The sequence below is a fragment of the Engystomops pustulosus genome, chromosome 2, assembly GCF_040894005.1.
Source record: "Engystomops pustulosus chromosome 2, aEngPut4.maternal, whole genome shotgun sequence".
Classification (NCBI taxonomy): domain Eukaryota; kingdom Metazoa; phylum Chordata; class Amphibia; order Anura; family Leptodactylidae; genus Engystomops; species Engystomops pustulosus.
Window position 1 is genome coordinate 201,134,378 of NC_092412.1, and position 27,242 is coordinate 201,161,619.

General features: G+C 38.2%; 1 protein-coding gene across 6 annotated transcripts in view; it reads left to right on the forward strand.

Moving 5' to 3' along the window:
- Positions 1-20,822, forward strand: part of MID1 (midline 1) — a 274,419-nt gene extending 253,597 nt beyond the window's left edge. For all 6 annotated transcript variants that reach the window (XM_072137830.1, XM_072137832.1, XM_072137831.1 and 3 more), the window contains exons 8-10: positions 7,521-7,682; positions 15,021-15,228; positions 16,482-20,822. In XM_072137830.1, coding sequence (XP_071993931.1) covers positions 7,521-7,682; positions 15,021-15,228; positions 16,482-16,830 — 719 coding nt within the window. In that variant the 3' untranslated portion in view covers positions 16,831-20,822. The remainder of the gene's footprint in view (positions 1-7,520; positions 7,683-15,020; positions 15,229-16,481) is intronic.
- Positions 20,823-27,242: the final 6,420 nt, after the last annotated feature.

Here is a 27,242-nt window from a genome sequence, read left to right on the forward strand (position 1 = left end):
TGTTAGGTACAAGGACAAGAGGGATGTCCTTGTACTAACAACAATACATGGGCACACCACCACCCCTGCCCATGTACGGGGTACCAGTGCAGAAGCCCCCAAGCCGGACTGCATTTTGGATTATAATAAGTACATGGGAGGGGTGGATTTGTCGGACCAGGTACTTCAGCCGTACAATGCCATGCGGAAGTCGAGGGTGTGGTACAAGAAGCTGGCCGTGCACATCATGCAGATGGCATTGTATAATGCTTTTGTGCTGCATCGATATGCCGGCCAGAGGGGAACTTTCCTGGAATTTCAAGAGGTGGTAGTCAAGAAGCTGATTTTTAGAGACCAGGAAGGGGAGAGTGCTAGCACGTCTGGAAGCGAGGCCACATCACGGATTGTACCAGGGCAGCACTTTCCAGGAGAAGTTCCCCAAACAGCCAGCAAGGGAAGGAATCAAAAAAGGTGCAGGGTGTGCTCAAAAAGGGGCATAAGGAAGGAAACCATATATCAGTGTGACACATGCCCCGACAAACCAGGGTTATGCATGAAGGAGTGTTTTAGGATATATCACACGTCCCTGGATGTATAATTGTACCCTGATGCACACAGCTCACACAGCTTATACATCATGCCGCATGCCGCACCTTCCCTGCTGAGCTCTTCCGTGTGCCCAGCCTGTAGATTATTGCCACATATGGGGTATTGCCGTACCCGGGAGAACCCACATGATGATTTTTGGGGTTTTTGTCTCCCGTGGCAGGAGCTGGGCACAAGATGACATAATGGATAATTTGTACTATGCACTATCCATTATGCATCATCCTTGGGGTCCACCTGTGGGGTTAAAATGCTCACTACACCCCTAGATTTATTCATGGAGGGGTGTAGTTTGTAAATAGGGTCAGCTTTTAGGGGTTTCTACTGTACTGATCCCTAAGGGCATCTACAAATGTTTTTTGATGTAAAAAAAAATTAAATGTCTGTGCTCCAAATACCATTCTATTCCGAGCTCTGCCGTGTCTCCACCTTGTAGCCTATTGCCATACATGGGGTATTGCCATACCCGTAATCACCCGCAGAATGATTTTTGGGGTGTTTATCCACAGTGGCATGAGTTGGGCTGTTTTCATTTGTCACTACAATGGCACATTTGAGAAAACAATGCTATTTCTACACTGAACCATTCACTTTGTGTTACATTTGGGCCAGCATCTCAGGGGTTAAAATGCTCATACAACCCTAGATCAATTCTTTGAGGTGTGCCCTTTCCATAAACGGGGTCAATACTCGGGGGATTCTATTGCACTGGTACCTCAGGGGCACCCCAATAACATTCTAGTGAAAAGGGTGCTTCAAAAGCTAAATATTGCTGGTCTCTTCTCAGCCCGGCCGTGTCCCCAGCCTGTAGACTATTGCCACACATGGGGTATTGCCGTACTCGTAATCACCCGCAGAAAGATTTTTGGGGTGTTTATCCATAGTGGCATGAGTTGGGCTGTTTTCATTTGTCACTACAATGGCACATTTGAGAAAACAATGCTATTTCTACATTGACCCATTCACTTTGTATGACATTTGGGCCAGCATTTCAGGGGTTAAAATGCTCATACAACCCCAGATAAATTCTTTGAGGTGTGCCATTTCCAAAAACGGGGTCACTAGTCGGGGGTTCCTATTGCACTGGTACCTCAGGGGCACCCCAACATCAGTCTAGTGAAAAGGGTGCTCCAAAAGCAAAATCTTATTCCATTCCTTCTCAGGCCTGCCGTGTGCCCAGCCTGCTAATTATTGGCACATGTGTGATATTGCCGTACTCGGGACAACCCGCAGAATGATTTTTGGGGTGTTTGTCTAAATTGCCATGGGTTGGGCACGATATATTAGGCACTAAACTGACATTTTTGCAATAAAAACGCAATTTTTACTATGCACCATTTACTGTGCATTCAATTTTGACCTGCATGTTGGGGGTTAAAATTCTCACCCTAACCCCAGATGAATTCTTTGAGGGGTCTAGTTTCCAAAATGGTATAAATTATCGGGGGTTTCTATTGCACTGGTACCTCACGGGCCCTGCCAACATGACATGGCACTCCAAATCCAAACGTGTGAAAAAGGAGCTGGAAAAGCTAAATTTCACTCCTTTCCGTCTCAGGCCTACCGTGTGCCCAACCTGTCAATTATTGGCACATGTGTGATATTGCCGTACTCGGGACAACCCGCAGAATGATTTTTGGAGTGTTTGTCTAAATTGCTATGGGTTGGGCAGAATATATTAGGCACTAAACTGACATTTTTGCAATAAAAACGCAATTTTTACTATGCACCATTTACTGTGCATTCAATTTTGACCTGCTTGTTGGGGGTTAAAATTCTCACCACAACCCCAGATGAATTCTTTGAGGGGTCTAGTTTCCAAAATGGTATAAATTATTGGGGGTTTCTATTGCACTGGTACCTCACGGACCCTGCAAACATCACATGGCACTCCGAATCCAAACGTGTGAAAAAGGAGGCGAAAAATCAAAATTTCACTCCTTTCCTTCTCAGGCCTACTGTATGCCCAGCCTGTCAATTATTGGCACATGTGTGATATTGCCGTACTCGGGACAACCCGCAGAATGATTTTTGGGGTGTTTGTCTAAATTGCTATGGGTTGGGCAGAATATATTAGGCACTAAACTGACAATTTTGCAATAAAAACGCAATTTTTTACTATGTACCATTTACTGTGCATTCAATTTTGACCTGCTTGTTGGGGGTTAAAATTCTCACCACAACCCCAGATGAATTCTTTGAGGGGTCTAGTTTCCAAAATGGTATAAATTATCGGGGGTTTCTATTGCACTGGTACCTCACGGGCCCTGCCAACATGACATGGCACTCCAAATCCAAACGTGTGAAAAAGGAGCTGGAAAAGCTAAATTTCACTCCTTTCCGTCTCAGGCCTACTGTATGCCCAGCCTGTCAATTATTGGCACATGTGTGATATTGCTGTACTAGGGACAACCCGCAGAATGATTTTTGGGGTGTTTGTCTAAAGTGCCATGGGTTGGGCGCAATATATTAGGCACTAAACTGACATTTTTGCAATAAAAACGCATTTTTTACTCTGCACCATTTACTTTGCATTAGATTTTGACCAGCGTGTTGGGAGTTAAAATGCTCACCACAACCCCAGATGAATTCTTTGAGGGGTCTAGTTTCCAAAATGGTGACATTTTTGGGGGTTTTCTATTATACTGTTACTTCAGGGGCTCTTCAAGTACACTGTGGCACCACAAAACATTTGCAGCCAAATTGGCCTTCCAAAAACGCAATAGTACGAACTCTGTTCTGGACATCGCTGTGCGACAAAGGAGCACTTGACATCCACATGTCTGGTATTGCCGTACTCGGAGGAAGCAGGGCAATAATTTTGGGATGTTTATTTACCTCAAATTTCTAATGAATGTGTCCATTTTAGGGCTAAATGAGAAATATCGTAATCAAAAATTGAAATTTCAGAATTTCAAATCCATTTTTGTTTGCTTCTGGAAAAATAATAAAAGGGTTAACAGACTTCCTAAATGCTGATTTGAATAGGTTGAGATGTTAGGTTCATAAAATGGTGTTACTTGTGGGGGTATATAGTACAAAAGCCTTTATAGAGCACTTCCAAACTGCATTGGTCACCAAAAATTTTACATTTTTCAAATTTTAAAAAAATCTGAGAATTTGCTACTAACACTTGAAACCTTCTCACATCCGTAAAAAAAATGGGAACGTAAAACAAATAATGGAAATAAAAAGAAGACCAATGGCAAAAGGTTTCTACCCCAAAAAAATTGTGGTGTGACATTTTGTCTAAAAAGTATAACATTTGAAACTTTGAAAATTGTAATTTTTTTCAAATTTTTCCTAAATTTGTGAATTTTTGCCCCCCCAAAAAGGAACGGATCACCGAAATGATACTACTAACATAAACTACAATGTCTCACGAGAAAACAATCTCAAAATCACAAGGATATCTTAAAGCGTTGAAAAGTTATTACCACAGGAAGAGACACTGGTCAAATTTCTGAAAAAAGGACCGAGCCTTAACCTACAAACAGGCTGCGTCCTTAAGGGGTTAATGATGCACATGGAATGTAATTCCGTATCCTTCCTACAATTTTTTTACAATTTATAGGTTTTTATATGATGATTTTTTAAATGATTAGTTTAATTGCTCTCCTGTAGAATACCATATTCCAACATCTGGTAGATACACTGAACATTTTATCATAGCATTAAAGGGAAGCAAAATGCAGTGCTTCTGCTAGAACCTGAGAACTATGTGAGGAATAAAATTCTTATTTTGCACCATGAACCATTGTTGCATTGATTAAAAGTCAGCATAAAGAGAAAGATGCCTCGTAAATGTATAAAAAGGTAAGAAAAATCCCCATATTATAAAGGGTCCTTTAGAACTATTGATGCTTAGGTGATCAGACTCCCATTGATGGGACTCCCATTTATTGTGAGATTTTGAATGCAAACCTCCTTCCATAAGTAAGGGCATTGAAGATGAAATGTGGCCGGATCTTTCAGCATGACAAAGATCCCAAGCACACCGCCATGGCAACGAAGAAGTGGCTTCCTAAGAAGTATTTCAAGGTCCTGGCCTAGCCAGTCTCCAGATCTCAACCCCATGGAAAACCTTTGGAGAGCGTTACGTCTGTGATATTATCAAAACAACTGCTCTAGTGGAGATCTGCATGGCCAACATACCAGCAACAGTGTGAAGGCAATGACAGAGGTCAAACCTTTTTTTTTTTTGTAAGTCTTCACAAGGTTGGCACTTTGGTTATTGACCAAATACTTATTTTCCACCACACTTTGCAAATAAATTATTTAAAAATCAGACAATGTGATTTTATTTTTTTTTACATTTTGTCTCTAATAGTTGAGGTCAATTACAGGCCTCTGTCATATTTTTAAGTGGAAGAACTTGCACAATTGGTGACTGACTAAATACTTTTTTCCCTTCTGTATATGAAGTTCTGGTGAACATACTCAATCCATTCTTCATTCACCTCTGAAGGGGTCTGACTGCTGATTTGCTGTCTGGTTTCCAAGCTGGGTAGACTGGACCTTTTGAATGTCATGTAATCCTACAAGGAAAAGTTGAACCCTTTTTTGTACATTTGGATTTACTACGTGAAGTATATGTGCCTTATGTGAATTGTATGTTCCGTGTTATGTTATTGTGCTTGTTTAAGCTTGTTATATAATAAATGGAGTAACCAGAAATGTATTGTGTGTACTGTGGATCTCAGCATATCCAAGGAAGGAGGAGGTTCCTCCAAAATGTCATTTGATGTGTATTTCATTATACTCAACCTGCCATGTCTAGTGGAGCTACTATGCCTGTTTGCCCAGTCCCTACAGAATGCACTGAAGTGGACAGCTAAAGAGGGCTGTTTCCCTGTGAATAGACAATCATTTACTATAATTAGAATAACCCTGCTGTTTCCAGAATCCACTTAAACGGAGAGAATCTTGTGGGAGATTTAAGTAGGTACTGGCTGAGAGAAAAGTCTACAGCAGCGAATACGCTTTCTTACCCCAAATGCTTTATTCACATTCAATTTCATGAAATCCTCTCACTGTGCTGTTACTGTACTGCTGATTTATGCGAATAAGCTTTTGAGTAGTAGGATCAAGGTGCAAAGGCATTCCCAATATGACATCAAATGTTATCAGAAAGTCAAGTGTGATGCTTACCTGCACATCTCGTAGGCTTCAGATACAGACAGAAACAGTCATGCCAATGTGTTTGATGGTTGCAGTTTTGATACATGCATTTGCCATGAACTCTTTTTAAAGTGATATTCATTATTGCCTCTTCATTATTTTCGATTTGCAGAACAAATGCAGACAAGCCATAAAAGGGAACCTGTCAACAGAGTGCTGTTTTTATCAGAGGACAGATTGCTATAGACAAAGTACAGTATATGCCATATATGTTTTTAAAAATGTCTGTTATATAGTGTTGGAAATAAAGTATGTAAAACTTTTCCTGGCAGTGAGTCCCAGAGAGGAAAATGGCAAATGACAACTGCTCTGTAATATGTCCACTGCTCTCAACTCTCACCCCTGGCTCCTGTCCCTCCTCTCCTGATGAGGTGTCCGCTCACTGCAGACATCTCACTTCAGAATTTCACTACAAGGAGAGTATGTGGGAGGGGCAGGGGAGCAGTGATTATATTATAGAGCAGACAACGTTTGTCTTTTGAAATGTTCCTCTATGGGACTTACTATCAGTGATCTAAGTAAAGTTTCGCATACTTTTATTCAAACACTGTATATCACAGACATTTGTTAAAAACATATTTGCCATATACAGTACTTTGTCTTTAGCAACCTATTTTCAGATAAAAACAGCAACCCAGTAGACAGGTTCCCTTTAACATCTTTATTGATACAGTATTATGGCGTCTTATAAAAAGGTTTCTTACTACTTTATTGGAATCTCTGGGTTTAAAGGAATAATGTATTACAGACAGTAACCCACATCTACATCATGTCTCCTCTTTGCATTTTTATGATATACATATTTAGGAATCTTTAGAGATGAGATTTAATACTTTACAGTGTTGATGGCACTGCAATGTCTATATTGTGTCACAATACAACTTCTTTCCCATATCTTACACTCCTAAAGAATTCATATAACCAAGTGTCCTTCTGCATTTGAAAAAAAAACATTTGATTTTAAGAGATTTCCTTGCTTTCACAGCTTGTTTTATTAAATTAGCACTATTGGCCATTTACATGCTATCAAAAAGGATACTGTTAATTTTGTCTCTAGATTACACATACCCTGGTTCGGCAATGTATCCAGCGTTGAGGATCTCTATTGGTTTGCTGTCTCTAGCAACTGTGACAGAAGTTTTGGCGGTCATGAGACCAGGGTAACCCATCAGTGGTCTCGGTTGGCCCATAAAAATCACTTGTTGCACATAAACAAAAATAATTTTTTTTTTCTTATTTGTGCCCTGACCCCAGGCATGTTTCATAAATGAGTGGAAAGCTCCTAAAACAGTATAGCACCGCTTATGTGGTGATGTGATAAAGCACGCACAGTCACCGTTCTGTATAGTGATCCTCTGTTCTTTACAGGGCAACCGGAATAAAGTAACTTTCCACCCCGTTAGTCCAAAAAAGTCCTGGTCTTCAGGAACATCTCCACAGTACAGACTTCTTTTACAGGAAAAGTAAGAAATGTCAAGTGCAGATAGAAAAGGAGACTGATTGTGTCTCCTAACAGCAGTGGTTATGAAAAGCACAAAGGAAACCAAGAAAAATACAAATAATATTTATATTTGCAGATTACTTTAGAACCTACTATTAATAGCTATCCCAGACTTTTGATGTCAAATGATCCATGTGATAACCCTTTGAAAATGTGATATTTTCTTTATAATATGACAGAATACTGGATAATGTTGTCTTCTATTTTGCCAGTGGATCTGCGTAATAACTTGGCAATCTTTTTGGATTTTCAGGCTTGTGTAACTCTGCCGACAGCTGGATGATTGTTCCCAATATCAAGCAGAATCACTACACAGTGCATGGCCTACAAAGTGGCACAAAGTATATCTTTATTGTGAAGGCTATAAACCAAGCTGGAAGCCGGAACAGCGAACCTGGAAAATTAAAGACAAACAGTAAGTAACTCTATTCTGTATAAGGGTCCGTTTCCTGCAAGCCTTACTTGTTTTCTAGGAAGTTCTGTAATTGTAGTCCACTTTTTGTGTACTTATGTCCACTTATGTGTCACACATGGTTTAGGACACTTGGGGATTTATGTATATTACTACCCGGATTTTATGGCGTTCGCCTTTAGTTACAACTTTATAAGATTTCCCTTTCCAGTTTTTAGAGCTTCACTTCCATGTATTTCTAGACATTCATGTTAAATTAAAAAGCACAAGTTTCAGTTTTCTCCAATTTGATGCCAAACGGAACATTCAGTAAATCATTCAGAGCGATTAAGAAAACATGGATTGAATGTGGAGAGTGTTATGGTAAAGCAGTTTAAACGGGAAGTTATTTTTTCTTGTTTTGGCCAAAGTTAAAACGCCAGCAATTTGTTTCTGGCTTATTCAGGAACATCCACACACAGATTCTTCTGAAGTTCATGTTTTCATACCCTTAAGAAGCAATATGGGACTGTTCAGGTCAATTTACATGTTATATATAGGTTAATAATATAGACTCAATACTTGTGTATGTAAATCTATAAAAATAGGTGTGTAAGTAAGTGACCATAATTTGTGTTTAGAATACTAAAAAACTATCCAGCCCCCCCAACACAATGCTACTTTTGGACACCGTCAGCAGATTACAGCAAAGAACTTTTCATATTGCAGGAGGACCCTTTACATATTTTACCGTAATTATTTCTTGTGATTTGACTATTTTAAATAAACACATGTCTTTATGGTGGCTGATCTGCTGTTCTACAGATAAGGAATTGTATTTATAGTTATCAATATTTAATGGGAAAATTATTTAATAACATTTGAACAGTAGGAGGTCTAGAGATATCAACATTGCAACTAAAAGTGAACCAGTTATGAAGATTTAGGTTTAGATTTTAACTGCAACTTTAGCATTACGTAGAAATCTCCTCAAGGTAGAGTCACACTTTTTATGAGTTGCGCATTAAACAGTCTGAATAAGCCTTAAAGGAAATCTACCATCAACATCAAGCATGATAAACCAGCGGCTTTTACTCATGGACCCAGACATTGTGACTTTGGTAATCTTCTTATATTACCATTACCTGCTTCCTTGTAAAATCAATGTTTTATGCTTATCACCCAGAAGCTCTCGAGGGGGTATAACCAGAGCTCCCTGTGCTGTGGCTTCACAGGCTGTTACACTGTCTCACTCTCCCCTTGCTTCCTTGGCACTCCCCTCCACCTGCCTGCTGTTATCTCACACAATGGGAGGGGGATGTTCTCCTGCACCGTGTAACAGCCTATGTAGCTACAGAATGGAGTGGCTCTTAGTGTAGATCAACCAGCTGTTAAATTGTCTCACCCTCCCACCTTCTCCCTTGGCACTTCCCACTCCCTCTGCCTGTTGTAACCTCACGGCATGTAGCGATCTGAGGAAAGGATTTATCACTACGTTATTTGGCAGAATTGCCATTTATGTTAGGATGAGGAGTGATATATGTTGTCACCTAGATTTTTCAGGATACTGAACAACTTCCTGATTGCATGAAAAGGAGGGGGGGTTGTTCCATTTTGGATGAATATCTGATTTTAAATAAATAATTTACCTATAGAGGATATGTCACCCTTCCTGATATATCTGTTTTAGTAAAGTAACACAAAATAAAACATTCTGGAGGATCTTCTCTTGTAACTCAGTATGAAAAAATTGACATGTAGGTGTTACCTATTTGGGATATATCCCTGAACAGCTGAAACTGTCCAATCAGGGCTGCCGCTATTTAAAACTGTGAGGGAAACATTTAGTTGAGAAGGAAAGTAATAACACCCAGTTATCGATTTACTCAAAAAATGACAGGTCCTCTATAATAATTTAGAAGAGCACATTCTTATTTGTGTTAGATGATAAGTCTTGCCTGGTACTTATGTCTCCAGTGTTGTATTAGACGATCTTTCTATGTGCTCCATTATTATCCGTCATTTTAATAACAATGTATAATACCAAGATAGGTCTGCAAAGGATAGTAATAATTATTAAACTTGCCACTGAATTTCTGATGCCACGAGACCCCAAGAGTCAGTGAACCCTACCGGGAATGTTACCGAGAAGCCTCCTAACTGTACGTCTGTGGCTGGGACCTTTATGTAAATAAACAGGTTAATCGAGGCCAGAAAGCTTCTCATTTATAATGCTTCTTGCTTGTGTTTTTGTAATTCTGGAAAGAAACGCTGTTTTGTTAAGAGTTGGATAGGGAAAGTATGTCTGGCATATCTGCGAGAGTTGAAGGCCTGCAGGCTCTGCCGACCCCAGTTCATCTGTTCTGTAGCCTCAAAAAATTTGTTGAGCACGAATAAGCATAATGAGGTCCCAGTTTTAGTTTCCTGCAGCAACATCTGGGACTGAGTGGACGGACACAGATTTTTAAAGTAGTATATCAGTAGTTAAGTTTATATATTTTTTTGGAGTGTTTCTACTGCTGTGAATCCATTTTTAGTTCTCATGTGGCATTTCAGTTTTAGTAAATTATGATTATTATTTAATGTGTTTGTTACATTCCTTGTGCAAATAAGTTATAATAAGTTATATATACCTTTGGCTAAATCCAGAAATCTTTGTTGGTTTAAAGCATTGATACCTTACCTTAGCTCGCATGTGATTAAAATCAATCGGTCAGGTTTGGTTGTTTTCTCCTCTTGGACTTTGGGATCCAATCCTGTTTACCCTACAGTAGACAGAGGCCAGATTTCCAAATTTTTTAGTGAAAGACCGCAGGAAATGGTGAATTGAGTCTCTTTCATACTGTGCGTGCACAGTGAAGTGTGATTTACCGAACCTAACTGCTGGTCCAGATTGCAGCTGTTAACCGGTTAGGAGCTGTAGTTAAACTGAACTGCAGAACCTTAACAGCACTGGTACATCGGCCCCACAATATTGGCATCCTGCCTAGCTTCATACAGTCACTGGTTTCAGAACTTTTTTATTCTTCTAAGTGTTAAGACCTAACAAAACTAAATAAATTTGGGATCTCTTCAATCGTACTGATGCAAAGAATAAAGGTGACATGTCAATCAAACTGCAAAGGGAAAGCCATAAAATCAGAGTCAATAAGAAAATGGTGCAACTGCGTTTTTTTTCCAATGACACATTTTTAATTATTTTCCCAGCACATTTTAATGGTGCCACCAAGAAGTAAAATTTGCCCCACAGATAATTTGCCATCATATAACTCATTTGTATGTTGAAACATCAAAAATATATGGCTTGTGGAAGGAAAGGGGTGGAAATTGGACAAAACCTGGTCCTGGAAGGGTCAAGGAACTTATTTTTGGGGTGCTGGAATCAGATACATGTTTTCTGATTTTCCCACAAAAAATTAATGTTTATCATTCAGGATCTCAGGCAACCTGTGATCAGCTTGTTGTCAGGGGTCGTTTCCATCAAAAGTTCACTGTTCTATTACAGGCGTTGGATACAAAAGACATCCACAACCAGTCACATTGCAGTTCACGGGGAGTAACCAGTCATGACCTCATACTCCGTTTCCAATATCTTTCATTCACTGGAAAAAAATCTACATTTTATTTTTCTCCCTGAACCTGGCTTTTGGTGATAACTAACTAATAAAATCTATAAAATTGTACAAATTAGGACTGAAGTCTCAAAGGAGATGTGCATTATTAGCTATTGTTAAACAATCTGAAAAAGTGCATTCACATTATGTACATGAGTAAAGTTGTATAGGGAGGAAAGCAGATAATACCCGCCATGACCTGTGGTGCTGTTATGATCAGGGGTAAGTGGGTTACTACATGTTATTTCAAGCAGAAAGCGGTTTTCATCTGGTTTAACAAGCACAGTCATAAAAAGTCAGTCCCTAAAGTAACATTCAGGTAAGATTAAAACCAAATGCCACAGTCAACAGCAGCTGTAAGCAAAACCTTCCAACCATAGGAAATCCCTTCTCTTTGTGATCCATTCTGTAGCGGTTTCACTCCAAATTTTGCAGAACTGGTTCCATTTTATTTATATTTGATTTTTTTGTCTAAATCAAGTAATATCAACACAATTACATTTTCCTGAAAATGTGTTTATATTGCCCATTATATTAGTGATGCTTTACTTCTAGTCCTGTCTACTGCAAGTAGAGAAATGTCCCTCCTAAGTAAGAACAAAACACCAGAAACTGAACCACGAAAACTCTACTCTATTCTACACTGTGACTTCATTTCCAACTCCCCATATTTAATAATTAGAAATATATCCTATTAAAGGGGTGATCCAGCCACATCTAGTATTCCCCTATCATATGGTTATAGATTAACTTGCTGAAAGGAGAGGGTTCCCCCATGGAACACCATCCCACCAAATTTGGGATCCATTGTACCCCCAAGGAGTGGTACATGGGCCTGTTGCTCCATTCACTGTCTATGCTGCTGGTGAAGATGCCATGCTCTGGTATTTCCATTACGACTATAGGCATTGAATGGAGAAGCAGAGTGAATGTGGCTCCATTTAGGGTACAACGGACCCCAGTACTAGTGATGGTGAAGATATAACCTATCCTTTGGATGTGATAAAACTTGATTTAGCTCAGCAACCCTTTTAGGATTTTTATATGAAATTGAATTTGATAGTTTTACCAATTCTACTGTAAACTCCAAGCCCACAGCTCTAAAGTAACATATGCTAATGCCATGTACTTTTGGGCCCCCGAGCTGAAAATCGTGTAACGAAACAGCATAAAATTTATTCTTGATGGCCAGAAAGCATAAATTAATGGTTTATTGATGTTAATTTGTATTATAAGCCCAGTTTTGGCATCAGATGAACATTTTGTTTGCTGGAACAAAAATAATTTAGTAACAATATTAAGTTGTCCCAGGATAACCATTATAAGCTGGAAATCTTCTCAATTGAGCCCAATGTCCTTTTTATATGTGAAAAGCCACATGCAGCTACATACCCTGTAGGTTAGTTTATACTCGGGTTCAGTGTTTATTTGGGTAATGTTGGCGCATTTCCAAGTCTGCGACGCAAGGTTCCTATTTCATGTTATAGCAAATATTTTTCTTTGTGTTTATTGTGAAGAGTGAACTTTTCTCTTGAAATATGGAAATTGACATGGTATTTTTGGCTGCGACTATATTGTTCTTTCCACTGTTTGGATGATGGCATGTTATGTGGCAGTCTCTTTCCTTTGTGCCATCTTTTGTTGACACTGACTTGTTGCCAGGAACATTAGGCCTCATGCCGAAGTTTCATGTAAAAGCAAACATCCACGTGAAGTTCATCTTCCTGTTAAACAGGGCCTTGCACTTGAAACGATAATATTTAGCTTCTTAGGGAGTTTTTTACGTAAATCTTGTTAAATAAAGCAGTACATGTTCTTCTTAGGTGACGCTGGACTTTATCAGGACATTAATGGGACTTTTGTATCTTTGTTGGTAACTTCTGTAAAGGGAATGCCTTTAAAGAGCACTTCTACAAAGTAATTATAAAATAGTTTAACTACAGACCCTTGGGTACTTTGTTGGTTTTCCATTTTATCTAAATACAAGTTCTTTATTTTATAGATTTCTTTTTTGATGTGTTCTCTGTGCGTCCTATTCCATGTAATACCCCACAGTGCGTTTGTATGGAGTCCGTACAGCATTATAAATGATAAGTAGTAGGAAGCATCCTGTAGTTACCTGATTCCTTACAAAATACATTTTCCCACTAAATCTTTCAAACCAGAATGGACTAGAATACAGTCCTGGATTATCACTAAGGTACATTAGTTATTCAATCCATCACCTAAATTGTATACAAATGTATCTTGTATATCTAAAAGGGGAAGATTTCCTACCACTTAGTGTGTTTTTTTATTATCCCAGGGTGATATCCAAGCTTAATCCTGGATTTGAACTCTAAAGTATTAAATACAACACCGGAATGTTTTTTTGCTATTTACAAGTCCTCTGAGAGTTCTTTTGATCTGCACAAGCTTCTAGACGTGCCTCCTTTAAGCCCCTTTAATTTCCTATAGTAGTTTTCTAGAATGCCTAGAACTGTTTTTACACTTTTATGTTCCGTTAGTTCAATGTAAAGGATATGTGTGATGTAATATGAGATATTGGCAGGAAGTATTGTCATGAAAGGACACGAAAGTTAATTATATAGCCGCTCTGCCCCATTCCTTACAATACATTTTTCATATATTCTATAAGTGGCTAAAGGACACAACATTAGCTTAAGAGTCAGAAATTATATTTGGGTAAATTCTAAAGATAGTCATGTATTTAATTTTATATATTATATTCCAAATATTACTGTGATTCAACTTCAACAGGGAAGCTCTTAAACTGGAAAGTAATAATTTTTAGCTGTCAGCTGAAACTGGTGGATCCTCATGTTCTTCCAGTGATAATATATCGTTGCTAGGTATTAAAGATTCAGAGTGTTGAATTTTTCTTTTTTTTACCACTATGTAAAGCAACCAAACAGATTTCAGTTTTCATAGATTGAATAGCTTTGGGGAAAAGTAGTACAGAATTACTATGACAATTTTTTCGAAGGTAAGTATTTAAAAGTAGGTGCCCTTTAACATCCTTGTAGCCTTATATTCATAATCTGCCTATGCAAACATTGGGTGCATAGTCAACTCCTTCCAAAACACAGTCCTTAGGAAGATCATACAACTGTCCTAGGTCCTGTTCCAATCACACAGGTGATTTTGCCAGGTAACAATCCATCCATTAGGGATTTTTTGGAAATGTATTACATGCAGGGGTATTTCTGGCAATTGGTGGGCCCAAAGAGGGGTCATGGGGCAACGCAAGACAAGTGTTTTCACATTGTTCCCTGCACTGCCATAAAACACCAATATTATTTAAAGTTAAGAATGGCAATAAAGTTTAAATCATATGGGGAGTATTGTTATCCCATTTTCACCAAGTCACCAATTTTTATTTAACAATATGGGTAACCTGGGCTTCATGCAATTGTACAATTGTTTAATGTTGCAAAGAAAGTATTTTATTATTTTGTGCTTTCCGCAGTGACAATTTTTTTTTTTTTTTTAATTCAACAGTCAGTAGGGTGGCAGCCATTTTCCAGTAAATTCTGGAAGGCAGACTAGATTTTATTTCACCTGGTATACAGCTGCATAACATGACCATCTGTTTTTAACTGTCAGTAACAAGACCTGGTCTCGTAATGCCACTTATCATATTTTGTCTTTGATTCAAGCCGCTAACACTGTATTTTGATTCATGTTTAATTCTCTTCTCTGTCAAAATTGAAACTCCACTTGTTTCATATCTTTTTACTTTCTACAGGTCAACCATTTAAACTAGACCCAAAGACTGCCCATCGTAAGCTTAAGGTTTCTCATGACAATTTGACCGTGGAAAGAGACGAAACCTCTTCGAAAAAAAGCCACACACCCGAGCGTTTCACTAGCCAAGGAAGTTATGGTGTAGCTGGCAATGTGTTCCTGGACAGTGGCCGCCATTACTGGGAAGTGGTTATAAGTGGAAGCACCTGGTATGTATTAAGTATCGGTCCCTGAGCTTATATCTAGTGGTTTTCCTTTCTTTTTATATGGAGACTTTACCATAATGAACCAGAAATAATATTTAAACAGTAACACAAGTAAGCCTGGGGTTCCCTTAAGAATTTTACATACTTGTGTATCGATGTTTAGAGGAAATTGAAGATTTTAACATTCTCTATAAAACCTTGCTCAAATGGGTAATTTGCTTTTATTGTCAGCCTTACCAAATTTCTGTGTCTCCGGTTAAAATAAGACCTTGGTTTAGTGACCACAATATTAAGCAGCAAAGAAAAACCTGCACTGGAATCCTGTGAATTTTTTTTAGAAGGATTTCATGAAACAGCAGATCTATTCTTTAATTTAGTATCTTCTTTTGGAAAAGTTTGGCAGCTGGTGCAGAAACACTCCAAACTTACAGAGGTTACACCAGAAGATAAAGAAGTTAAGCTCTGTAAACTTCTTTGTTTGCTTGTGAAACCACTCTCATAAAGGTTTCCCGTTTTTTTACATCACCATAATTCCTGATATCATGTAACCTGGCATTTAATATATTAACCTAAGAGTAAGGTTTTGTGTGAAAGTGATAAAATACATGTGCATATGATGGCCAGCATCACTCATACACACACACTCCACTTGTGCGAAGGAGAGAAAATGGATATAACTCGTAGTTTATCTCTTGTGAAAATCAAAGGATTTGGCACTGAGATTCAAAATTAGATATCTGGAAAGTCTCAACAAAATTGGATTGTATCAGCTGTCTTTGTGTAATGGAGCCTTAAGATGCAGTAAACCACAAAACTTTTAAATCTGATGCAAATATATTATTTAGAGGATGAGAAACTAATATAACTAATGTATGCGAAAGGACCCTTCTGGAAATATTCCTTGTGCCATATTTTTTTTTAAGAAACATTATTTTTGGAGGGTGAAGGTCCCACCTAAGGGACCCACAACTATGTTTCAAATCATGCTGTGATGCCACATATAGTGAGCAAAACCACTATACACACACACACACACGAATATGTTGTCTGTGTAAATAAATATTATTATCAATATTTATGTATATATTATAGATAATATTAGAAATAATATTCATAGGGGTCTCCATAATGGAAAAAAAAAAGAATTACCCAAACAATAATAACTTTTACTAGAATAAAGTTTTTGAACCTACAATATGGAAATGACCTTTTATTTTCAAATAAATCATATATTCGTTTTGTTATTTTATTTTTAGGTATGCGGTTGGCATTGCTTACAAGTCTGCACCAAAGCATGAGTGGATTGGAAAAAATTCAGCCTCTTGGGTATTTTGCCGATGTAACAATAACTGGGCAGTAAGACATAACAGTAAAGAGATTCCCATTGAACCCTCTCCACATCTTCGCCGGATTGGAATTTTACTAGACTACGATAATGGTTCGCTGTCATTTTACGATGCCTTGAACTCCATTCACCTTTACACTTTTGACATTGCTTTTGCACAGCCTGTGTGTCCTGTCCTTACTGTTTGGAACAAATGTTTGACGATTTTAACAGGCCTTCCAATACCTGATCATCTGGACTGCATGGAGCAGCTGGCATGACTTCTACAGCCATTCACCTATGCGTGACCATACCTTCATTTGGTGCTTTTATGCTCCAAAAGTGAAAATTTTAAGTTTGCTTTTTTTGGTTTCCATCCATTACGAGAATGTTTTACCAATTATTTATGGATAGACTTTTGATTAGTTTTGTTTTTTCGGTTTTGCACATTGACTGATTTGTTGATTTAGCCGTCCTGCTTGCGGTGCTCATAAAGGAATGGAATGTTCTAAAATATTACCTGCAAACCTTCTTGGACTGGTTTTAGTTCCACATTGTAATCAGACTTCTCTCAGTTCAATTGATGTCAGAAAATTCCAAAGGTATCTGCCATTGATTTGTTTTATATAGCAAAGATACATTGACGCTGGTTTGGAACTGCTGTTTTTTCTCTAAAACAATGGGCACCAGCATTTTGCAATATGTGTTATAAATAATGTGTTCCACATTAGGAAACTATGAGTTACGCACCCATTCCTGTATTGAGCGGGAATCGGCCATGTGTTTTTGGCCTAAGTGAAAATGTAATGTACATGAAATATTTTAAATAGCACATGATCTATATGTTATAAGTATACTGTAAAATCGGAGCAGAAATCATGTGAAGGGTTACCTTTAAAATACAATGTATCTTTTTTTATTTCTTCTCGGGAGCCAGGAGTTATACATAATAAGGCTCCAAATGGATAGTTATCAGATTAAGTAAAAGTTGTTCTAGAAGACTAGAAAGAAATGTAAACCATGGTCAGGGGGGACAGGCAACTGAACCTTCAGGGTATACGTTTATTCAAATACATCTGTTCTCCGTTCAGAAATATCCCACCGATGTTGAGATTTTCTCTACCCCTGGCACCAGAGTGCACTATCATCACAAAATGGGATCGTATCCTGGAACATGGAAACCCACAAGTCCCATTATGGTTTTAGTTGGCTTCATAGGGTTGAAGTAATTTCAGGCACGATGACAGCTGTTACTTTGTGTTATCACAAAGTGTGAAGACCCATAAGATGTTACAAATTTGTTCCATTAGCTAGATGATGAATGCAGTAAAAAATCTAGTTGGTTCTAACATGCCAAACTTTGTAGATTAGGGCACAAGTAGTACATAACTTATACACAACTCTCAAATATCTACAATAAGCAACAATCTTCATCACATGCAGTTTTTAGTACTTTTTAGAGGTTGAAATATTGTCAGTTTGTTATTTTAGTTCACTTTTGTGTGATCAGTGATCTACCATCAAGAACGATTATCTCAAACTTTACCCTTTGAATGCACTCTGTAAGTTATTACACAGTTTTAACCACATCTGTAAAGGGCTTGGCCACTTTACCTCAAGTTCTTTGTAATGTGTGTGTAAGTAGGGGGGGGGGGCAGATGTATACCAATATACATCTTGATATCAATTTCTTGATATGTGAAGTGAAGCCTCCTGCCTTTTATCTCATCAACCAGACACTCCTGAACATTAGATGGGTGCAGATGGAGGATCATGTGATTTCTAACTGTCCATGAACAATCACCCTGCCAAGACCTTGATCTTATATTCATGAATACTATCATATGGTCCTGGCAAAGCGGTTGCTCATGGACAGTTAGAGATCACATGATCCTTCATCTGCGGCCATTATATGGTCAGGAATGTCTGGCTAATGAGGTAAAAGACCGAAGGCTACTTTTACATATAAAGAAAACAGAGCAAAACTATTCATAGATGTATATTGGTAAATCACCTAATATGTTTCCTCCCCCCACACACACATTACAGAAAACATGAGGTAAAGTGGCCACCCCTTTAAGTTATCGGAATACAGGTACTGATAAGACCTGGTGTATTTTCCTGATCCAAGGCTTCTGTTGTTTTTGGAATGGCAGATTGTAGGTTTTTTAAAGGAAAAATTAGCTAAGAAATAAAGTACAAAGAACTTTAATACCTCCTGATCTGCTTAAAATTTGGGGGGAGGGACTTCGCCATGAAGCTGCCCAGTACTTGCGTCACGCTGCCAAAGAGTTATTCTATGACTACAGCCTCTTGTCTTACAGTATGACACACGACATGGAGAGAGGCAGACATGAATGGATTTTTTTTTAAAGGACTTCGTTGTAGGAGCATCCAAAGAGGCTACTAGGGCGTGGAGTAGCCGCGCCGTGTAGCTTCAGCTCCGACTACTCCATGCCCCAGTAGCCGCTTTCAGATATTTGCATATTATGGCAATAAAAGATTTATAAAGTTACAGGCCACTCAAGGATTAGCCCTAAAAAATGCTCCCATGTCATTCATTAGTTGAACCTGTCACCGGATCTACCTTAATAGGTAGATCTGAGATGGTAGGTTTCTTTTAAGGAGAGAGAATTGTTTTTGTGATCCACTAATGAATTTTATTTGTAATATCAGATGAAATGGCATAAAGGATAAAAAATAACGGAGAAAGTTCTTTTTATTTTTGTTTGCATTTTCTATGATTGGTGTTCCTGTTTATATAGTGCCTTCATTTAAGTTATTTAATATTCATAACAAGACCTACTTGTATCCCAATAATACCATCAGTCTGCAATTCCAGCCCAGTTAATATTATAAATTAACACAAAATGGATAGGTTTATGTTTTTTTCAGCAATAGTAGTTATTTGTTGTTTCACTTTTGGAGGTTTTTTTTGGCACCATTCAATATCATACTAAAAAAATCCATAAAGATTTTCCAATGCCTCACCAACTGACATATTTCAGCCCATCGGGTCCTAAACAACACACGGTATATAAGAGTTTCTAGAATGTTAACACATTTTAACCATTTTTATTATTGTTAACCCTGACATTAGCCATTTCCTCTGTATTATTTTGTTCATTGATCCTACTCCTATTAAAAATTACAGAATCCATATGTCAGGAAAGTTTATCAGAAATTACAGACCAACCGTTATGTATAGAGAGGAAATAGACATAATGCCGACATGTGGAAGAAAAATTTGATTACATGCATCAATAATCAAATGTGTCTTATACTGGCCTAACCTGGTCAGTTTCTGTATGTTTACTAAAATATTTATACATATAGAGATATGTAAATTATTCATTTGGGAAAATAATCTAAATGGGTTAAATGTTAGGTTTTTTTTAAGTTTGGTGCAATGAATTGCGGCTTTCTGAAATGACTGCCTCAGTTTTTCTAAATCATTCTTGAGTGTCAGTGGAAAGAGCAATGGAATGCACTTTGTTAAGTAATCGCATTGAGGTTAATGGGTAAGCAGTTAACTATGGAGGTACTAAGATGTACTTTATTCTGCCTTATTTATATTGCCACTATTAAGGGAAGCTTGTGAGAAGGAGGAGTCTTATTTTCATAGCCTCCTAATCTTTTTAACTGAGGTTATCAAAGTCAGAATACAACCACTGCATATATGGCAAAGGACTTTTAAATTTCAGAATCTCTACACACTTGGCTGTATAAGATGAAATTCAATTTGGAGCAAACCAAGCCATAAATTCCGGAATATTGGAAGACTTAGTGTATCCGCAGGATATATGGTTAAGATTTTACCTGAAATCCTTTTATACTGGTAAAGAATTGGAGAACTAATGGAATACTAATCACATAAACTGATGTATAAAATGGATGACCTGGTGTTCTGGACAACTTTTATCAAAGACAACAACAACAACTTGTGTTCTTATGGGATTTCTATAGAAAACGGAAAATATCCATGACTTCCACAGAATTGATCTCCTTTCAAGATTCATAATCTTTTTTTGGCTGAAAACTCAACCATTGCTCCAACAGTCACTGACCAGCGGTGTTCCTATTTTCTAGGAATTGGGAAATCCTTTTTTTCTTGCAGCTCACAAGGCATTAGGATTATCACAGATGTTGATTTGTTTTGCATAATGCAATGTTGGGTTAATCTGTAAACTGTTTAGTTTTACGATTGTCTTTTACTATTTTGTATTTTAAAGAAAACTTGTATATTAAATCAAAGTTTTATTTTAAAATCAAATTTGTTGCATTTGTTTTATCTTCTTTCTGACAGGTTTTCTCAAACTAAGGCTACATTCACACTAATGTACAGTATGCGGGCATACGGGACACATGCTGGATTGGAGGAGGGGTGAGCACCCAGGCAAAGATAGAACATGTTCAATCTTTTCCCCATGTAAAGTGCTGTCCATGTACTGTGGCATCGTACCGCTGCTGGGAGCCTATTGCTGTCAATTGGATATATATTTACGGCTGCAAGTTTGCGGCAAAATACAAATCCCCATGACGCTTGTGTGAATGCAGGCTTAATTTAATTTTTGTTAAAGCTACAATACAGACCAAAAGTTTGGTTACACCTTCTCATTCATAGAGTTTTCTGTATTTTCATGATTATAAAAATTGGAGATTCACACTGAAGGCATCAAATCTATGAATTAACACATGTGGAATTATATACTAAACAAAAAAGTGTGAAACAACTGAAAATATGTCTTATATTCTAGGTTCTTCAAAGTAGCCACCTTTTGCTTTGATTACTTCCTTGCACACGCTAGGCATTCTCTTGATGAGCTCCATGAGGTAGTCACCTGAAATGGTTTTCACATCTCGGGTGTGCCCTGCCAGGTTTAATAAGTGGGATTTCTTGCCTTATAAATTAATAGGGACCATAAGTTGTGTTGTGCAGAAGTCAGGTGGATACACAGGTGATAGTCCTACTGAATAGACTGTTAGACTGTTGTATTCTGGCTAGAAAAAAAGCAGCTTAGTAAACAAAAACAGGTGGCCATCATTACTTTGATAAATGAAGGTTAGTCAGTCTGAAAAATTGGGAAAAGTTTGAAAGTGCCCCCAAGTACAGTTGCAAACACCATCGAGCACTACAAAGAAACTGGCTCACATGAGGACTGCCCCAGGTAAGGAAGACCAGAGTCACCTCTGCTGCAGAGGATAAGTTCATTGAAGTCACCAGAAATTGCAATTTAACAGCAGCTCAGATTAGAGACCAGGTCAATGCCACACAGAGTTCTAGCAGCAGACGCATCTCTACAACAACTGTTAAGAGGATTCTGTGTGCAGCAACCCTTGTAGTAAAATAACTGCTAGGAAACTACTGCTAAGGATCGGCAACAAGCAGAAGAGACTTGCTTGGACCTAAGAACCTAAGGAATGGACATTAGACCAGTGAAAATCTGTACTTTGGTCTGATGAGTCCAAATTTGATATCTTTGGTTCCAACCACCGTGTCTTTGTGCAACACAGAAAAGGTGAACAAATGAACTATACATGCCTGGGTCCCACCATGAAGACGGAGGAGCAGGTGTGATAGTGTGGGGGTGCGTTGTTGGTGATACTGTTGGGGATTTATTCAAAATTGAAGGTATAGTGAACCAGCATGGTTACCACAGCATCTTGCAGCAGCATGCTATTCCAACCGGTTTGCGTTTAATTGAACCATCATTTACTTTTAAACGGGACCCCAAACACACCTCCAGGCTGTGTAAGGGCTATTTGACCAAGAAGGAAAGTGATGGAGTGTTATGCCAGATGATCTGGACCGCAGAGTGAAGGTAAAAGGACCAACAACTGCTAAGCATCCCTGGGTACTCCTTCAAGACTGTTGGAAGACCATTTCAGGTGACTACCTCTTAAAGCTCACCAAGAGAATGCCAAGCGTGTGCAAAGTAGCAATCAAACTAAAAGGTTGCTACTTAGAAGAACCTAGAATATCAGACTATTTTCAGTTGTTTCACACTTTTTTGTTTAGTATATAATTCCACAAGTGTTAATTCATAGTGTGAATGTACAATTTATATAGTCATGAAAATACAGAAAACTCTGTGAATGAGAAGGTGTGTCTAGACGTTTGGTCTATACTTTATATAAATAAAGACTATTATTATTAGAGAGGTTGGATTTTATGCTGTGAACTAGAGCATACTCAACAGTGGAGATCAATGTACTAGTTCTGCATACTTGGATGAAAGCTTTCATAGTTGGATTTTCAATTAACTGATTTTTTATTAACTTCAAAAACAAAAAGAACCCACGGTGTCTAATATTCTCGTCCATCAGAAGTATTTACCAATGCTGCTGCAGAATATCACTGACTTGTTCTGCCTTATTGTCACAGGTGTCGTACATTCTAATTAATTGTGGTTCATTGGAATTGGTCTTTTAATTCCCTACAAAGATCCACTTGTTTAAGCTGGGCATATATGAGGGTTATCCCACAGTGAAGCATACCCACAGATTGTTGGTCTGTGCCTTAAATTCTCAAGCCGAGCACCAGTTCCTCCTTACTTTTAGGTGCTACCCCTTTGGATTACCTCTCTGAATGGAGAGTAGGTGGCGGCTCTCCCACCTTAGTAAGGAGTTTGTAGCCGTTGACTTTGGGTAAATATTTGTCTGCTGAATGCCAGATGTTGATTTCACAGTCATTACATCCTTGAAACACTTAGCAATATCTTATGTGAACTGGAACCCAATGTGGTTGGTATTCAGGCTCTCAAAGAATGATACGAAGGGTTTTCCACTGCCCCTTAAAAGTACAAAGATATAACAATATATTTCCCCCATTGTTTAGCAGCTAAATAACATTCTGCCCCAGCTTCTTCAAGTGTTTAAGCTCCCATGCCCAGAGGCATCTGTGACATTTCATGGATTCGGGGTCCAATTGTTGAACTACACACTGCTATATACAAGCAATAATTATAATAATTCCTTTATTTATATAGCACACAGGTTGCCAAATTGGTCCCTGTCCCCAATGGGGCTCACAACCTCCTGTGTGCAGCAAGCACAATACTAAGCGCCAGCACCCAGATACTCTTTGGTAGACAGCTTTTGTGTTTGAGAAAGGCCCTTGCGGCCGAAACGTCACACAAGTATTACTGCTGTAATCTATCACTTTGAAGACATTAAATGCATGTTAAAAACCCATTGGAGTGCATGGTCCCAATTTTACTTTAACCTACCGGTATGTTTTGGAGTATGGGAGGAAACCGGAGGACCCGGTGGAAACCCGCACAAACACGGAGAGAACATACAAACTCTTTGCAGATGTTGACCTGGGTGGACTTGGACCCCAGTGCTGCAAGGCAGAAGTGCTACCCATTCAGCTACCGTGCTATATGTCAATTTATGATCAAACTTTTTTGCTATTGGATATTCTAAAAAGTTCACATTCCTAGACGAGAAGAGTGAATCATAAGTAAAGTAGTCATGCTTTATAAATTAAGATTTCATGGATAAAGAAAAGTAACAATTCTCCTTCCTGGTTTTCACATTATCTATGTAGACACGTAATCGTGTCCTGTGGTCAAAATAACAATTTTAGCAATAAAATTATCAAATCTGGAAATTATCTGGAAATTATCAAATCATCGAAGACAATTTACAATACTAAAACTCCAACTCCTTCAGCTTCTTCTCAAATATTATCAAGAAAATTCTTTCAAATTCAAACATTCACTCTTTGATTAGAACAAAAGGGTCCAAAGTCCCTGTAAGTAGATGCACAGATATATGGGGCAAAAACCCTGATAATACATCCTGACAGTAATTATCAGACCCCTTCATAATTTGGGAATAGCTCAGGCGTTCTGGATATTTTGAGGTGGCTAGTATTTCCTTAAATTCTGCTACATTTGGATGCAGGTTTGAAAACCTTATTCAAATTATATATATATATATATATATATATATATATATATATATATATATATATATATATTATTCAAGTGTAGTCAGAAATAAAGATGTGAAGCATGACTGGCACTAAAATCCTTCTGTTTAACTCTTTCATGTTCAAGGTCATTGGTTCACCGAATGACTGGGTCAATTTTTACACTTCTATTATGCTCTTTTTTAAATAATGATATGTTTGAAACAACTTTGTATATCATACCTTTTTTTTAAGTATTTAAAGTGTTAACTGAAGAGCAGTCTGAAAATATCAGACCTATATACACAATCTGAGCCTATTGCTTGTTGGAGGTCGGTATCCATGAGAACTTTAGTACTAGACATCTAACCAGTGAGAAAAAGTCCAAACTTTAATAGCAGGCATAAAAGATTGGATTCTTTCCCTTTCTTCCTGTAAAAACCAGCAGTGAACTATTATATTACAGTTACATAAAAGCTAGAATTGCAATTTTCACGGTCATTTTATTGATCTCTATGAAACTGAAGCTTTACCATTGTTCAGTATATAATGCTGAGCTGAACTACTAAACTGGTATGTTACTATTGAAAGTCTTTCCGGTTCTGCTCTGTGTTGCACTGTATATTATTGTCATATAAATTACTATTGTAATACATTCTGTTTAGACTGAAAGTAGAACTGAACATGGAAGATCCAAGAACATGTTCTGCATAATGACAATACACACAGGAGGAGATTTATTATGCCTTATGAATCACAGAGATCTCCCTCTTCCCGGCAGATTATTGGCTTCTATGACCCAAACACCACTTTTGGCATGTATGGGCAGAGGCTTGAACTCCATGCCTGGTGGATTTACTATAGTCTACAGCTATAGCAGAAACTACTGTATAGCAGAAATCTCTGCCAGTGTTAAGACCAGTATGTCTCACTGTTGTGAATGGGAGACTGATCGTTTACCTGGCTCTTTCTGTGATTTCTATAGGTTTACATAAAATAAAGATAAACATTTTAAAAATGCTTAGCATCATCGGTGTTCATTGCACTATTGTCACTTTACCCCCATTCTTGTCCTATTGTTGGACACGTTGCTTTTTGATACTCAAATTTGGCACACTTTGACTCTGGGGCATACGGAGGAGAAGGGGGGTCGCAGGTACTCTGTGGTGGTCCCATTTTCCATATGGGAAATCCTGTTTCCCCCATATATTGTAATTCCCCAATCTTTTTGTGCATTATTTGGAATGTTTATAAAGAATATATACTTTTTCTAAACATTTTTCAGCTCTTTGTTTCGGTATTGCTAAATGTTTCAGTTACCCCCCGCTAACATTCCTCAGAGAAACACATCTACAAGACTGAAACCTTTTCATCATAGACAACATTTGACTTGTCCTTAATGGATTGCTTTTGTTTTGTTTCATAGAAAATTTGGGAATGCATTTAGGAAATACACATATTGCTAATCCAAATAGTACAATACAACGGATGGAAAAAACCTTATAAAGAGCCTTTGCGAGCTTGAAAGGCTAATCCTGGCATCACAGGATTCATACATCTTCAGTTGTATGTGAACATGGACTGATGAAGTGGCAAAGTCATTGGTGGTTTCTAGGATCCGTGTTTTGACTTCTGTAAAACCTGGGGAATTTAGTATTCTGTCTGAAAAGTTTGGCAGAGACTGTAGGGAAGGGCGGTGCGGCTGCTAACACTAACAGGAAAAGACGAACATAAACGTACAGGACGCAGGAACAAAGTGTTGGCTTAATTCATTTTTCATACTTGCTAAGCAAGGTCACTACTTACAGATCCCTCGCGGGACAGAACTGCATGTAATATTAACAGTTAATTTGTAAGTAACAGCACGGTTCTCAGGAGTATATGCCTCGACATTTCATTTGCTTAAAGGATCACTGAAATTATACTGCACAGAGAAACATGTAATAATATAAAAATATTATATAGTATGAAGACATTATTGGAGGAAAAATACAGGCAGTCCCCGGATTACGTATAAGATAAGTTCCATAGGTTTGTTCTTAAGTTGAATTTGTATGTAAGTCGAAACTGTATATTTTATAATTGTACATCCAGACAAAAACATTTTTTGCCCCAGTGACAATTGGAGTTTCAAAATTTTTTAATGTAATAGGACCAAGGATTATCAATAAAGCTTCATTACAGACACCTTACAACTGATCATTGCAGCCTGGGACTATAGTAAAGCATCCAGAGAGCTTCACCAGAGGTCACAGTGGGCTGAGGGGTCCGTCTTTAACTAGGGGTCGTCTGTAAGTCAAGTGTCCTTAAGTAGGGGACAACCTGTAGTGGACTTGCCGAGGGGCGCTACAAAGGTGAGTACAGAGTTTATTATTTTTATCTGCTTGGTAGGGGGATTGCTGGCTATATACTGGGGGGAGAGGGCTGGCTATATACAGGAGACTAGCTGGTTGGCTATATACTGGAACAGGGGTTTGGCTATATACGGTGGACTGGCTGTCTATATACTTGGGCAGGGGGCTGGCTGGTTATATACTGGGGGCAGGGTACTGGCTAGCTTTATATTGGGGGGGCAGGGGGCTGACTAGCTATATACTGGGGGTGGCTGTGACCTTCATGTGCCGTTCATGTAAACACTGAGAATCTGGATAGGCTTAGATAATTAATTATGAAAGCCCAGAAGCGAAAGGTTACAGAAATTCTCCTATTACCTCACATTTTGGTAAAAGCCCAACAGTCTTATAGGAGGCAAAACCAATGATCATCACATGGCCC